The sequence below is a fragment of the Pristis pectinata genome, chromosome 1, assembly GCF_009764475.1.
Source record: "Pristis pectinata isolate sPriPec2 chromosome 1, sPriPec2.1.pri, whole genome shotgun sequence".
NCBI lineage: Eukaryota > Metazoa > Chordata > Chondrichthyes > Rhinopristiformes > Pristidae > Pristis > Pristis pectinata.
Window position 1 is genome coordinate 28951328 of NC_067405.1, and position 15870 is coordinate 28967197.

At 39.4% G+C, this 15870-nt stretch overlaps 1 protein-coding gene across 1 annotated transcript in view; it reads left to right on the forward strand.

Annotated features, from left to right (window-relative positions):
* The window catches only part of map3k19 (mitogen-activated protein kinase kinase kinase 19), a 31181-nt gene that overhangs the window by 1651 nt on the left and 13660 nt on the right, over window positions 1-15870 (forward strand). Inside the window, exons 2-5 of the mRNA XM_052027105.1 lie at window positions 900-988; window positions 4382-4470; window positions 9936-10000; window positions 13176-13296. Of these exons, the coding sequence (XP_051883065.1) occupies window positions 900-988; window positions 4382-4470; window positions 9936-10000; window positions 13176-13296 (364 nt within the window). The remainder of the gene's footprint in view (window positions 1-899; window positions 989-4381; window positions 4471-9935; window positions 10001-13175; window positions 13297-15870) is intronic.

The window sequence follows — 15870 nt, forward strand, 5'->3', positions numbered from 1 at the left end:
TGTTCTCATTATAAAATGATGAATAAATAAAAACAGAATAATTGAATATAAATACATATTTGCCATTTGACCATTAAGATAGGCAAGAGAGCAAGAGATATGTTAATGTCCCCTGTGGCCCCAAGGAATCACTGTGAAAATCTTTAGATGATGCTTCCTCAACGGCCTCCAGTAGAACCTTTATGGACTGTGGATATACGAAGTTGATGCACAAAAATGATATTGGGACTAATACTTATTTTAATAAACCTCCTGAGTAGAAGTACAAGATGTCTATTCCAAGATTGACCTGAAGTTTATGTCCAACAAGCCTTTCATATTTCTATGTTTTTAAGTCCAGGTTGGATGGGTTACAGTTGATAATCATTCCCAATGTCCCTTTGTTTTACAAGAACTAGACATAATATGCAAGGTATGATCTGATCAGAGCAATCAATGTACAGTGAGCTTTTGCTTTTATCATTAATTATTCTTGTAAAAACATGGATATGTTTTCTTCCTTACATTATTACATTATTCATCTCTTCTTGTTGTTTTCTGTCAATTTTTTCAACACTGTTCCTTTCCCTTAGTTAAGTTATTTATTTTTCTTTCGCAATAGTATTAATCACTCTTAAAGATTTAGTGGTGGCAGAATGGAGTATAAGGTTTGTATTACACATGTTCAAGCTACTGTAGATCTGGTAAGGGAGAGATCCTATAGAATGGCATTTGTGAAGATTACAGGAGTAAGGAGATGGGAAGTCAAGAAATGTAATTGTTTGTATTTGTAACAGTTAAAATAATGAGTAAGTGAGTTGTTAAAGGTAATAGTTTCCTACTAATGGTCAGAGAAAGGACCATTGGATGTAAATTGCAACAAGGTTGATTGCCTGACTCACTTTATATTAACTGTATAGGATGTGGACATATTGGAAAAACTGGGAGATCTTACTACAACAGAACATGGGCCAGTGAAAATGGCCCAAGAATTTCTAAATCACAATAAGTAAGTGTGCATTTAGTGCAATGGAAAATTTCTTCAAAATGCAGGGTATTTGTCCTTTTGGTTTGGTATTATACTCAGAACAATTTGAATATCTTATAAGCAGTTAACAACATTCAGGTACATTAAAAATAAATTGGTCTTGCCTCAATTGCCTTGCTATTAGTATGCAATAAATCCAAACTACTAGTTAATGAACAGTAGCCAGATCAAAGCAGATATGTCAATGAACTGAAATATACTGAAAATTTGCAAGTGTGAACAAATTAGTACCCAGTTCAGATTCTCAGTTTTCATGTTGTTCACTTTTTGTCCCTTGAACTGCAATTCATTTTCAATCCTCCCACACTTTTTCATCTGAAATCATACATTTTTTCTTTTCTCTTTTCACGATCAAACTTGGATCACATTGTCCTGAGAGTGTCCATCAATTGGACAGTCCTAGGGCAAGATGGTTTACCACAGTATCAGACTAGAGAGCTTAACAGGTAAGTGAATGACAATCCTTCCTAACTATCATAGCACAATCTCCAAACTGACCCCATCTGCTGTTTCCCTCAACCTCTTTATGCCCACCATTGATACTGCAGGTCCTTGATGCTGACTTCCCACATCTGCTGATTCCTCCTGCTCACCGCCAACTGCTCAATTGCTATTCCTTAATTTTCACACACCTCCGATTTGCCCAGCTGTCCATCCTAGATATCTGCCATACCCCCAACCCTCACCAACTGCCCAATTGCAGGTTCCCCGTTTCCCCCCCAACACTTCACATGCCATTCTTCCTATCACCCCCACCCCAACTTCTACCATGTCAGTCTTCAATGCGTCCCCCTCACTGCCCAGCCTCTGACATACCAGTCCCTTACATACCAGTCCCTTATCACCCTTCACAAGGCCATCAACCCCAAACCCCAACCCAATTCCTGCAACCTCAGTCCTGGTCTCCAAAAAGGATAGCATGCAGCATAGTTTTTGGTTCCAAAAATGTGCCACGCCCACTGTTTTCACATTGGGCACAAGTGAAGCTTTCAGCAGAGGGACAGTAACCGAAAATAATCCTTGACACCCTGCTGCTGCTTCAACCTAGTGTACCTATTAGACTGAAATAGAATTCCTATACAAAGCAATTGAAATATTGAATGATTAACATCACCTGTAGTTTAGCTATTTATCCAAAGATATTCTTATTTATCTCTAATTTTACTCAGTTGTGATGAAATGTCATTGACCCAAAACGTTAATGCTGTCTCTCTTTCCATTGGTGCTCTGTCATCCCCTAAATATATTGGAAATACACAGTCATCGTCATTTTAAAAGGGATACATCAGGCAGAGAAATTTTGTGAGAACTGGGATGGATGTTGGATTACTAGTTCTTCTGTTTTTTTTATAGAAACAGAAATTACTTCTCTTGTTAGTTTTAACACTATACAGTTTACATAATTCCTTCTGGCACAATAGAAAACATATTAAACTTTATAAATTACATCATACTAATAAATTCATAGTCAAAGCATCTTAAACAAATATCCATTCTTTTGCGTAGGTCTAGTGAGTCTTACTTCAGTGGTGGGCAAGTTACTGGAGAAGGTTCTTAGAGACAGGATTTATGGGCATTTGGAGAAGCATAGGCTGATTAGGGACAGTCAGCATGGCTTTGTGAGGGGCAGGTTGTGCCTCATGAGCCTGATTGATTTCTTTGAGGATGTGACAAAGTACATTGATGAAGGTCAAGCAGTGGATGTGGTGTACATGGATTTTAGTAAGGTGTTTGATAGGTTCCTCATGGAAGGCTCATTCAGAAAGTCAGGAGGCATGGGATCCAGGGAAAGTTGGCTGTGTGGATTCAGAATTGGCTAGCCCATAGAAGACAGAGGGTGGTGGTCGATGGAGAGTATTCTGCCTGGAGGTCGGTGACCAGTTGCATTCTGCAGGGATCTGTTCTGGGACCCCTGGTCTTTGTGATAAATATAAATGACTTGGATGAGGATGTGGAAGGGTGGGTTAGTAAGTTTGCTGGTGATATAAAGGTTAGTGGTGTTGTGGATAGTGTAGAAGGTTGCTGTAGATTACAACAGGATACTGATAGAATGCAGACCTGTGCTGAGAAGTGGCAGACCTGGAAAAGTGTGAAGTGATACACTTCGGATGGTCAAATTTGAAGGCAGAATACAGGGCTCTTAGCAGTGTGAAGGAACAGAGGGATCTTGGGGTCCACTTCCATAGATCCCTCAAGGTTGCCATGCAGGTGGATAGGATTGTTAAGAAGATGTATGGTGTGTTGGCCTTCATTAGTTAGGGTATTGAGTCCAAGAGCCGTGAGGTGATGTTGCAGCTCTATAGAACTCTGGTTAGACCACACTTGGGGGTATTGTGTCCAGTTCTGGTCACCTCATTATAGGAAGGCTGTGGAAGCTTTAGAGAGGGTGCAGAGGACATTTACCAGGATGCTGCCTGGATTGGAGAGTATGTCTTATGATAATAGGGTGAGTGAGCTAGGGCTTTTTTCTTTGGAGGGAGGGAGAATGAGAGGTGACTTGATAGAAGTGTACAAGATGATAAGAGGCATAGATCGAGTGGACAGTCAGAGACTTTTTCCCAGGGCGAAAGTGGCTAACACGTAATTTTAAGGTGATTGGATGAAGATATAAAAGGGTTGTCAGAGGTAAGTTTTTTACACAGAGAGTAGTGGGTGCGTGGAACACACTACCGGCAGAGGTTGTGGGGCAGATACATTAGGGGCATTTAAGAGACTCTTAGATGGACACATGAATGATAGAGAGATGGAGGGCTATGTAGGAGGGAAGGGTCAGATAGATATTAGAGCAGGATAAAATGTTGGCACAACATCATTGGCCGAAGGGCCTGTACTGTGCTGTAATGTTCAATGTTCTATGTTCTAGCATCGACAAAACTGGTCTTATTCTCTGTTAAAGATTTTGGGGCTAAGAGTTGAAATTAATTTTATTGTATTTGCCAAAAAAGAGATAAAATTCAGTTAGTCTGGGGGCACAGTGAACTATCTCCAGATTAATCAACCTCAAACTGCACCTTACATTAGGCTTCAGATTTCACGCCTGGGAGTTTTTGACAGTAAAAGACATTAGGCCACTGAGCCATTTGCATTAGTAACTCATTACATTGCACATGAATTTAAACATTTTCCCAAAATTTTAGAAGTGCTTATTTTTCTCTTTAATTTCCACTTTTTTATATTTTATATTATATTATAGTTTTATAAAAAATTATATAAATATAAATAAATATAATAAATAATATAAATAAAAATAAAAATACATTTTATAGTAATTACAAACTCCAACAATTTTAAAAATATGCACAGAAATATTATCTTGTACTTTATAGAAAATTTAATTCTTTGTCATTCAAACAGGAGGTCAGTTTTACAGTATGAAGCTCAAGTGAAAAGCACATTAAGAAATCAATTGACTAATGTATTGCCAAATCAACTCCCACAAGAAGGTAAACTTGTCTGTTTCCATCTGAATGATGGTTTTTGATATAAACTTATTTTTATAATATAAAATTATTTACTTTTAATATGCTTAGAAGGGAAGTATGGTGAAATATTTTAGATAATGACAATGAGCTGCTAAGTCAATACATGCAAGATCCTATTCTTGGGAATGTTGCAAGAACCTGAACCAAATGTAACATGCAAATTTGCCTGGAGACAAATCCATTTAAATTAAAAATATTTGTAATGTTATTGAGTAACATGAGGAAAAAAGTCGTTTCTAAATTAGAGAGATATTTTGCTTGGGAGTTGGATTAGTCCTAAATAGGAACACTTAATCAGTGTCATTTGTTCTGGTGCAGTTTCCACGTGAGATTCAACTGACATCTATATTAAAATGCCTAAGTGGATTTGATTATGCAAGCTGTGTTCTAATTAATGCACAGGTTCTGATCATCAATTCAGTGCATTTGCTAGTTCATTCCTTTCAAGAGGGCTTTCCACTAAACAAGAGCACCATAACATGTGTGTTACTAAATCTATCCAAGGAGGGCTACTTGGGGTGGCTGTCTTAGAAAGGAAGGAGATGCCATTCTCATGCTCATTTCTCAATATGTTAGCTTATAACTTGGAGTACCCCACCATCCCTAGAGCAAGTTGGTATTTGTATTGGTTTTTATTGTCACTTGTACCGAGGTGCAGTGAAAAACTTGTTTTGCATACTGATCGTACAGGTCAATTCATTACACAATGCAGTTACATTGGGTTAGTACAGAGTGCATTGATGTAGTACAGGTAAAAACAATAACAGTACTGAGTACAGTGTCACAGCTACAGAGAAAGTGCATTGCAATAAGGTGCAAGGTCACAACAAGGTAGATCGTGAGGTCATAGTCCATCTCATCATATAAGGGAACCGTTCAATAGTCTTATCACAGTGGGTAGAAGCTGTCCTTAAGTCTGGTGGTACGTGCCCTCAGGCTCCTGTATCTTCTGCCTGATGGAAGAGGAGAGAAGAGAGAATGACCCGGGGGGGTGGGGTCTTTGATTATGCTGGCTGCTTCACCAAGACAGCGAGAGGAGTCCAAGGAGGGGAGGCTGGTGTCCGTGATGTGCTGTGCTGTGTCCACAACTCTCTGCAGTTTCTTGCGGTCCTAGGCAGAGCAGTTGCCATACCAAGCCATGATGCATCCAGATAGGATGCTTCCTATGGTGCATTGATAAAAGTTGGTGAGTGTCAAAGGGGACAAACCGAATTTCTTTAGCCTCCTGAGGAAGTAGAGGCGCCGGTGAGCTTTCTTGGCCGTGGCTTCTATGTGATTTGACCAGGACGGGCTGTTGGTGATGTTCATTTCCAGGAACTTGAAGCTCTCAACCCTCTCGACCTCAGTACCATTGATGTAGACAGGTGCATGTACATCGCCCCCTTTCCTGAAGTCAATGACCAGCTCTTTGGTTTTGTTGACATTGAGGGAAAGGTTGTTGTCATGACACCATTGCACTAAGCTCTCTATCTCCTTCCTGTACTCTGACTCATCGCTGTAGATCACTGTAGATACGGTCTACTACGGTGGTATCATCTGCAAACTTGTAGATGGAGTTAGAGCAGAATCTGACCACACAGTCATGAGTGTATAGGGAGTAGAGTAGAGGGCTAAGGATGCAGCCTTGTGGGGCACAAGTGTTGAGAATAATCGTGTCGGAGGTATTGCTGCCTATCCTCACTGATTGCGGTCTGTTGGTTAGAAAGTCAAGGATCCAGTTACAGTGGGAGGTGTTGAGTCCCAGGTCTTGGAGTTTGGTGACAAGTTTGCTTGGGATTATTGTATTGAAGGCAGAGCTGTAGTCAATAAACAATAGTCTAACGTAGGTGCCTTTACTGTCCAGATGTTCCATAGCTGAGTGTAGGGCCAGGGAGATGGCGTCCGCTGTGGACCTGTTTTGGTGATAAGTGAATGGCAGTGGGTCGAGGTTGGCTGGGAGGCTGGAGTTGATGTGTGCCGTGACCAGCCTCTCAAAGCACTTCATGATGGTGGATGTCAGAGCCACTGGGCGGTAGTCATTAAGGGACATTACCTTGTTTTTCTTAGGTACTGGGATGATAGTGGTCTTCTTAAAGCAGATGGGAACCTCAGATTGAAGCAGGGAGAGGTTAAAAATGTCTGCAAAAACCCCCACCAGCTGATCTGCACAGGATCGGAGGACATGGCCAGGGACACCTTCCAGGCCAGATACTTCCTGCAAGTTCACTCTCTGGAAGATTGATCTTACTTCTGCAATGGTGATTGTGGGTTCAGATGCATTGGAGCTGTCAGGGCAGGTGGTGACATACCAATCCCTTCTGTTCAAAATGTGGGTAGAATGTGTTAAACTCTTTGGGAAGGGTTGTGCTGTTGCTGGCAATGCTGCCTGACTTTGTTTTGTAGCCTGTTATAGCAAATAAGCCCTGTCACAACTGACGACTGGTCTGGGACTCAATTTTGGACTGGTATCGTCTCTTTGCATCTCTGATAGCTTTACGGAGGTCATGTCTCGATTTCTTGTATAGGTCAGTGTCAGCTGATTTGAATGTTGCAGTCCTAGACTTCAGTAGGGAGTGGATCTCCAGGTTCATCCATGGTTTCCAGTTTGGGGATGCCCAGATTGTCCTCTTTGGTACACAGTCCTCAACACACTTGCTCGTAAAGTCCGTGATTGTGCTGACATACTCATCTTGGCTAGGTGCTGAGTCTTTGAACGTGGACCAGTCCACTGTCTCAAAACAGTCACGTAGGAGCTCATCTGCTTCCTCAGACTGGCACTGCACGACTCTCTGTACCGGATCCTCCCGTTTCAGTTTCTGTGTGTATGCAGGGAGAAGGAGCACCGCCTGGTGGTCTGATTTCCCAAAGTGAGGACAAGGGGTGGCTTGGAAGGCATCTTTGATGGTTGTATAGCAGTGGTCAAGGGTGTTAGCACCCCTGGTGGAGCAGGAAGTGTGCTGTAAGACTTTATGCTAATCAGTGACCATGACAATCAATATTCCTGCATGAAGCAATATTTCAGAAACAGCATAGAAGGATATGTTGCTAATGTGGGCAAATGGGATTAGTGTAGGAGGGCAAAATGGTTGAGATGGACATGGTGGGCCAAAGGGCCTGATCCTGTGCCATACGAATCTATACCTCTCTATGATAGTGCTTCAGAGAGCAGTTGACCAAAACCCTCAGCTGCTACCTAATTGAAATGAATTATTCCTCCTGTGCTGAGATATTTCATGAGTACTGCTTCTGATGATAAAGGTATTTCTGATGCCTCTCAGTAACTCTGAACCATTGGGACTAACTGGCTGTTTAAGACTGGATCCTTTTTGAGGTGAGAACATTATAACTAATTCCTGTAGCTTTGGTATTACTGTGTAAGTGGCAGATGAATTCTCAGTCCCTCTGTAAAAGAAGGACTGTTTTTTCAAGATTGTTGCAGGTTCACTGCAAAGATAAAGGTTTTCAGAAACCATTGTAGGCTAGGTCTCTTGCAGTTAAAGCATAGATTGTGAGTCAGGTAAAAAAAATGTCAGCAAGGGATTTCAACTAGGTGTGGTGAAAGACCACCCATTATTTCCCCACTTATTACATCCCTGCCTAGCTGTATAGCCCATGAAGTGAATTCCTCAACTGATTAATCTCGCAATCAAACTGGCTTTGAGAGCGCATCTAGATAGACCCTTCCTTTTCTGCTGTTTGTTGCTCACAGCTAAACTCACTAGAGCATGGATTGGAGTCAAACTAAGAAAAGAAGAGATAAGTTCTTTCCCCCCAACTGCCTAAGAACAAAAGATACAAGAACTGCCTTGATCCACGGCATTGATGACCATGAATTGTGTAATCAAGGGATGATAGTCCTAATAATTAATCAGATCTTCAGTTTCAAATGGAGAACTCTAAAGTGTCTCTTGGGTGTAGTATATATACCATTCTGTGGATTTTTGGGAAGCCCGCTATTGCCACAAATCTGTGTGGCCACCAGGCATAATTCTCTTTTCTTAAAGAGAAGAAGACATAGTTCCTTTTCACTGAAAAGAGAACAACTGTATCTTCCTTAATAATAAAAGCAGAAAATGCTGGAAAAACTCAGCGGGTCAAACAGCAAAGTTGAAAAGAAAAACAGTTGGCATTTCAGGTTCAGGATATTTCATCAGAACTGAAGTGGCCTCCTTAATGTTCTCATGCCCACCAATCTGAGATATGTGGGAGAAAAAGTGGCTGTGATTCTGCACACAGAAAGTAAAAGATCTCTATCATGACTGCTTTTGAAGACAACCTTAGAATAAACTGTTCTTCTATGAGCCATAAATGGGAATCTCTCCCTCTTTCTCTTTCTCTCTCTCCCTCTCCCTCTCTCTCTTTTCATACTGGACAACCACAGCACTACCTATGGCAAAGAGGAATAAGTTTTGAAGTTGTAGTGCACATTATCAAAGTCTCTTGAGCCAGCTCCCAGCATGTGCTACAGCATATTGCAGCAAGAAGCATCAACCGAGCATCTTGCCAGGGATGGAGAATAAAAATTATGATGAGAGACTGATAGCCAAGGGTTGATTTCATGGGAACTTGAGAAGCAGAAGGGAGATTTAATTCAGGTGTACAAAATTAAGAGAGCCATAGACAAGGTGAACAGGAAGCATCTATATTCTCTTAGCAGAGAGGTTAAAAGTTAGGGGCAAAGATTTAAGTTGATTGATTGAAGGATTAGATGAAATTTGATGGTATTTTTCCCCAACAAAAGAGTTGTAAGGGGAAGCACTTCACTGTCCGAATGGATGGTGGAGGTAGAAACCTCACCACATTTGAAAGATTCCTGCAGAAACATTAATGAGCCATACCCAAGAGGGCTAAGAACCTGGAAATGGAAAGTCAGAGTAATTTAGGCAGCTCAATTTTTGGCTGGTATGGTCATAGTGGCCAAATAGCCTCAAATGTGTTGTAAGTTGTGTAGATTGAATGGGACATGTGAAAAAATGTTTAACTATGAGTGGCTGAAGATTTTCCAAAGAAGAAAAGGATGCTCCAGTCTTAGCAGTTCTCAAAACATGATTGATGATTGGACTCCATGCATCCCCCCTGAGCCATATTTTTGATGTACTCAAGTGAAATGCACAAAGCATGCTTTTCTTGCAGAAGGACCATGTTCTTGTCATTAATTCACAAACCCATTGAAATTCATTTCATGCAAAAACACAGCCATGATCCAATATCTAGGCAATTATACCTTAAGAGGTGTATGAATGAATGTAAGTGCTTGAAAACCTTAGGACCTGCAACATACTATAAAAGTATTGAACCTATGCTCTTCAATCAAAACAAATAATTTCTTGCCCAGACAAGGTTTTAAAAATCAGCGTTTAAAAAAAAAACTTTTCTCTTAATTTCTGTAGCTATGTGTAAGTGGAGAATATTTTGAATGACATCTCAATACAGAATCTTTTTTTTAGATAGCTTCTTTACAAACAGAGAAAAGAACCATGAAAATAGTGAACTGAGCATCTGTGGTTCACAGGTAAGAGTAAGAATCAGAGTGATAGGTGAGTGACAAACTTGAACCTAAAACCAAGGTCTTCAATTAAGTAAAGTCAAATCGATTGGGAAATTAGAAATTGGAAAAGAGACTTGACTGTAGATAATGAACGATAAAAATTGAAAGAAAATTTCCATTATTCTCAACAAGGGTACATACTACTAAAGAATAAAGATTCTGCAGGAAAGGGGAGTCAGCCATGGCTGTCTATAGAAGTTAAATATGGTATTTGATTATAAGAAAAGGCTTATAATGTTGCAAATAATAGTGGCAGGTCAGAGGAATGGAAGGAGTTTAGAAACAGAGGATGACAATAAAAATTCTTAGAAAAGGAGAAATGTGAAAGAGGGCAAATTCACATGAATATAAAAACTAAATGTAAGAACTACAAGTATGTAAAAAGTATGACAATTGCATAAGCAAACATTGATACATTAGAAGCTAAGATGGAAAATCAATAATGGGGAATAAGGAAATGGCAAGACCATTAAACAAATAGTTTGTACCTGTCTTCATGTAACAAAAATAGTAGAAAATAATGAGGGAAAAGCAAGGGAGAAATTTGAAACAGCCAGTATCACTGGAGAAACAGTTCTAGGTAAATTTTTGGACTAAAGACTGACAAATCCCCTTAACGCAATGGCCTGCATCCCAGAGTTCTAAAATAAGTGGTTACAAACATCATGGATGCATTAGTTACAATCTTTCAAAATTGCCTACATTCTGTGAAGTCCCAGCAGATTAGAAAATCATTAATGTCGTCTCTGTTCAAGGAAGGAGGGAGATAAAAAACGAGGAACTATAGGCCAGTCAGCCTGTCATTTATTATTGGAAAAATCTTAGAGTCTATTACCCAGGAAATTGTAAAGAGATGCTTAGAAACTCATAGTATCATTAGCCAATATGAAAAGGAAATAGTGTTTGACATATTTATTTCAATGATGTAACTAGCTGATGGTAGAAGGAAACCGGTGGTTGAACAGTATTTATATTTCCAAAAGATGCCACACAAAAGGTCACTAAAGGTAACTGCCAGTATTGACAATAGTATAATTATGGCATGGGCAGTGAATTGGGTTTTAACCGACAGCAAACAGAGGGTGGGGATAAATGGGTCATTTTCAGGTTGTTAATATGTAACTGGTGAGGTGTGACAGGAATCTGTGCTGGTGCCCCAACTATTTACAATTTCTGTTAATGATTTAGATGATGGGACTGAGTGTATTGTATCTCAGTTTGCTGAAGGTACAGAGCCAGGTAGAAAGTAAGTTGTGCAGTCGACACAAAGTCTGCAATGGAATAATGGCAGGCAAAGTGAGTGGGTTTAAGGATGGCAGATGAAGAACAGAAGAGATAAATAGTATTTAACTGGTGTTGAAATAATGAAGGATTTGGGTTTCTCATCCAAGGAACACACAAAATTACCATGCAGGTACTGCAAATAATTAGGAAGGCTGCGAGAGGGATGGAGTACAAAACAAAGTTCTACTAATTGATAAATAGCTTTGGTAAGATTATACCTGGAGTACTGTGTACAGTTTGGTCTTTTTTTTAAGGAAAGAGGCAATTGAGGAGGTTCAGTTGATTGATTTCTGGCATGAAGGACTTGTCTTGTTTGGAAAACTTGAGTAGATTAGGTTTATACTCTAAGAGTTTAGAAAAATTAGAGATGACCTCACTGAAACATGTCAAATCCACAATGGAATCTTACTAAGTTAATGTGAGATATATTTCACCTGATGGGGAAATCTATAGATAGTGAGCATAGTCTTGGGTTAATTTAAGATCGAGGAGTGTCTTTTCCCAAATGCTTGAGAATCTTTCGAATTCTGTATCCCAGGGAGCTATGTGTGTTGAATTGTTTTGAATTGACAGATTGAGCTGGGTAGATGTTTGGACTACATTGTATCAAGGGATATGGAGATCAGACAGGAAAGATGATCTGAGGCCAAGAACAGACCAATAATAATTATATTGAATGACAAGGTAGACTCAAGAGAAAATATAGCCTCGTCCTGGTAATGTGACATACGTTTTTATGTTTTTTTTAACGCTTCATTGTTTGTTGAAACAAAAGTCAGTTTTGAGAAAAAGAAACAGAAACATGTCTTGGTTAACACAAACGGTTTCTTTTTTTCTCCAGTGATGTTCGTTACTTGAACCTTATAATTGGCCGATTAACAACAAATGATTTAGGACTTTTCTTCTTGTGATACCATTGATGAAATAATTGAAGCATGGATGAGTTTATCAAATATTTTATGAAGTGCAGGAACTTCTGCACAACACCCTTGGAAATACATCCTGATATTACTACAATAAAAGCAAAATTGCTAAAAATACTCAGCAGGCTTGCTGGCACCTCTAGAGAGGGAAAACAGTGGATAATCATGGGTCAACCACTCAACTGTTATCTGTGTTTCTCTCTCTATAGAGGCTGCCTGACCTGTTGAGTATTTCTAGCACTTGCAGTTTTAATTTTCGATTTCTAGCATTTATAGTATTTTGCTTTTCGATTCTATTATCATTCAATTCAAACCATTTAGCACTGAGGTATAGTTTTTAAGTTTCAATTTTGTAGCATTGAAATTTGACAGCTTGCTTTGTTGGAATGGAATAGTTGCTGTAAAAACCACTTTCAAGATGTTGGAATTCTTGTGACTCAGCTCTGCATCCATGTCCTTGGGGCAGTATTAAAAGTGTTATCCTGTCATTGACTCACATGACTAGCCACCTTCATTAGTTTTGGACCTTTTTTTGAGGTCCTTCTATGGATAGTGAGTATTTCCTCTAGTGCAGAGTCAGAGAATTGCAGAGCCCCTCACTCCCTTGCTTTTCAATTCTTGAAGATCTTCCAAGCAACTGCTGTAGCCACAATGCAACTTCTTTCAAATGTGTAGGTGAGTTAACTGGTTCAAGCATGCTATAAATAGTGATAGTCAATCATGATATTAATCCCTTGCTTTAAATATAAATGAAGCTTGTGCTGGCTCGGCACCATAATTGTATGCACTACTGTATATACTTTGTGTGCTGCTTGATAAGGTCAAATACAGAAGCAGAAGCAGCATTACAATTCCTGTGCCTATTTTTGGATTCCTAACTATTTGGTGCATTAATAGACTTGATAGACTTACAACTTTCTTGTCATCTCTAGGTGTTCCAAGAAGACTTGGAAAACACAAAATGTTTGTGCAAAAATACAGTTTCAACCTCTAATAAAATTAGACCTTTGGTCAAACAACGTGGTGGAACAAATACAGAAATTGAAAGTCAAGGTATTGTTATATTTACTTTGACCAGAAAATGAAGGATATTCAGTTTCATTTTTCAATGACTTTTTATTAAGATTTCAATAAGTTTTGTCTTGCTAAGCAATCCCATGGGATTATGGATGACTTATTTCCACTTCACTGCTATGGGTTCTGAGTTAGCTGATATGGTCAATACCGTAAATGGAGTAGACTACCATAAATGGAGTAGGAACTGCCTGATGGCATGGCGAGTAGGTAGTTTATGAGGTGGCATTCTCCTTCTGCCATTTACACTGACTTTTACATGCTCCTTCTATATGGGTTCAAGGCTCTCATTGCCAACCTAAATGCGCCTTACCCACTTTGAGCAGTCACAGGCCAGGGATCCCAAAGGTTTCAATGGTGAAGTTGGACATCTTTGAATATTTACCTCCGTCTACCTGGTAATTTTATCCCATGACAGAGCTCAGAATAACATTTGCTTCATGAGTTTCACCTACCTGACAAAGTGAATGTAATTACAGCCCCAGTGCTGGGGATGCTTGCTTGAGAGAAAACACCAAGGTTGGTTTGCTTAACCTGCCAGAAATTTGGAGGATTTCATGGAGACAGTGTTGGCAGAAGTATCTCTCCAATGCCTTAAGATGCCTGTGATAGATAGTAAAAATCTCACAAGCATAATAGGAAGGTAAAAATCATTGATGCCTGGTTGACCATGAGTTTTGTGGCAGGGCACTAATCTTCAAACACACTTTTCTTCAGAATAGTGTTGATTACAAACTGAAACAGAAAATAAGGATGAGTCTGCTTCCAATCTTAATCATGGAAACTTAATGCATTTGCTGCAGATCAAAATAGACACAAATTATTGTTTAGGGTGAGGATTAAGAATTACTTGGTTGCACTTCTATCATATTCTACTTGAATAATTTGAAACAATATGATCTCTATGGTAACAGTTGTTTGATAAATTGTTTAATATTTGGGAAGAGGAGACAATGCATAAAAGAACAGCTTAGCACAAGAACAGGCCCTTCGGCCCATAATGTCGGTGCTGACCATGATTCCAATTAAAACTGCACATCTGCCTGTAAATGGTCTATATCCCTCAATTCTCTGCCTATTCTTGTGTCTATCTTAAAGGTTGCTATTGTATCTGTTTCCAACGTGTTCCAGGCACCTACCATCCTCTGTGTAAAAAAGAACTTGCCTTGTAAATCTTTAAACTTTCCCCCTCTCACCTTAAAGCTATGCCACGTAGTATTTGACATTTCCATTCTGGGAAAGAGACTCTGACTATCTACCCTATCTATCCCTCTCATAATTTTATATACTACCATCAGGTTGCCCCTCAGCCTTCGATGTTCCAGAGAAAACAATCCAAGTTTGTCCAACCTCTCCTTATAGCTAATACAAAGGCACCATCTTTGTGAACCTCTTCTGCTCTCTCTCCAAATCCTCTACAGCCTTCCTGTAATATGGCAACCAGAACTGCACACAATACTCCACATGTGGCCTGAACTAAGTTTTTTACAGATGCAACATGACTTCCCAACTTTTATACTCAACCCCCCAACTGATGAAGGCAAGTATGCCATATGCCTTCTTTACCGGCCTATCTACTTGAGTTGCCACTTTCAGGGTGCTATGGATATGCACCCCAAGATCCCTCTATACATCAATGATCCTAAGGGTCCTGTCATTTACAGTATATTTTTTTCCATTTGAAAGCTTTGTGTAATTGGTGAGATGATATATGGAAGGCAATTTAAAATTATTTTTGTGCATATGTGCAGAAAAATATGCAATCTAATTTTTCATAATATAGGAAAGAGTTACTTTTTTAACCCAGTTACCATAATCAAGTGTGAAATTACCCTGTTAGAAGCATAGTGTCCCATTTGTCTACTTGAAATATGTTAAAATACATCTGGGATGCAGGGGCCTAGAAACTCAAATGTGATTAAAAACATCTGTTAAAATTGCACCATGTCAGTGATCTGCACCAGTTTGTCCCAGTGCTTTTGGGAATTATTTACATGTGCTATATGGTGCAAGGTGAAGTGAGTGATGTGATTCACCTACTTTTTACATGGATGAATTTACTAATCATGCATAATTTTAGAGTAATACACAAATTACTGTAAGCTGTGCCTGGTCAAGGCTGGAGCACTTAAAATGGTCTTACTCCAACTGCTGCTGGAAGTAGTGTACTGTGATTACTTGGGATGAACTAATAGAATAATGTCAGATGGACATGGTTGTAAACACACTGCTTCTCAAATGATAGCTTGGAAAGGATCAGTGTGATTAGTGTTCCCACTCCTCCAAAACAAAATGGTCTACCCTGAATAATGATTGGAAATCTGGCCCATCAGAAGCTGATCCTCTTGATGTCTTTTGTAAAGGACTTTACACAAAGATGTGGGTCAAGTATTTTTAAGTCACACATGAGTGTGTCTACTTCCTTCTGTAAGGGCCTGTTTTCCTGTTTGTGGCCCTTACTGTTCTTTCATCACCCATCCAGATCCTAATTTGCTGCAGCAGTATCAGAAATGCATTGCAGAATTGCACAAAATTCTTATGTAATCGTACTAC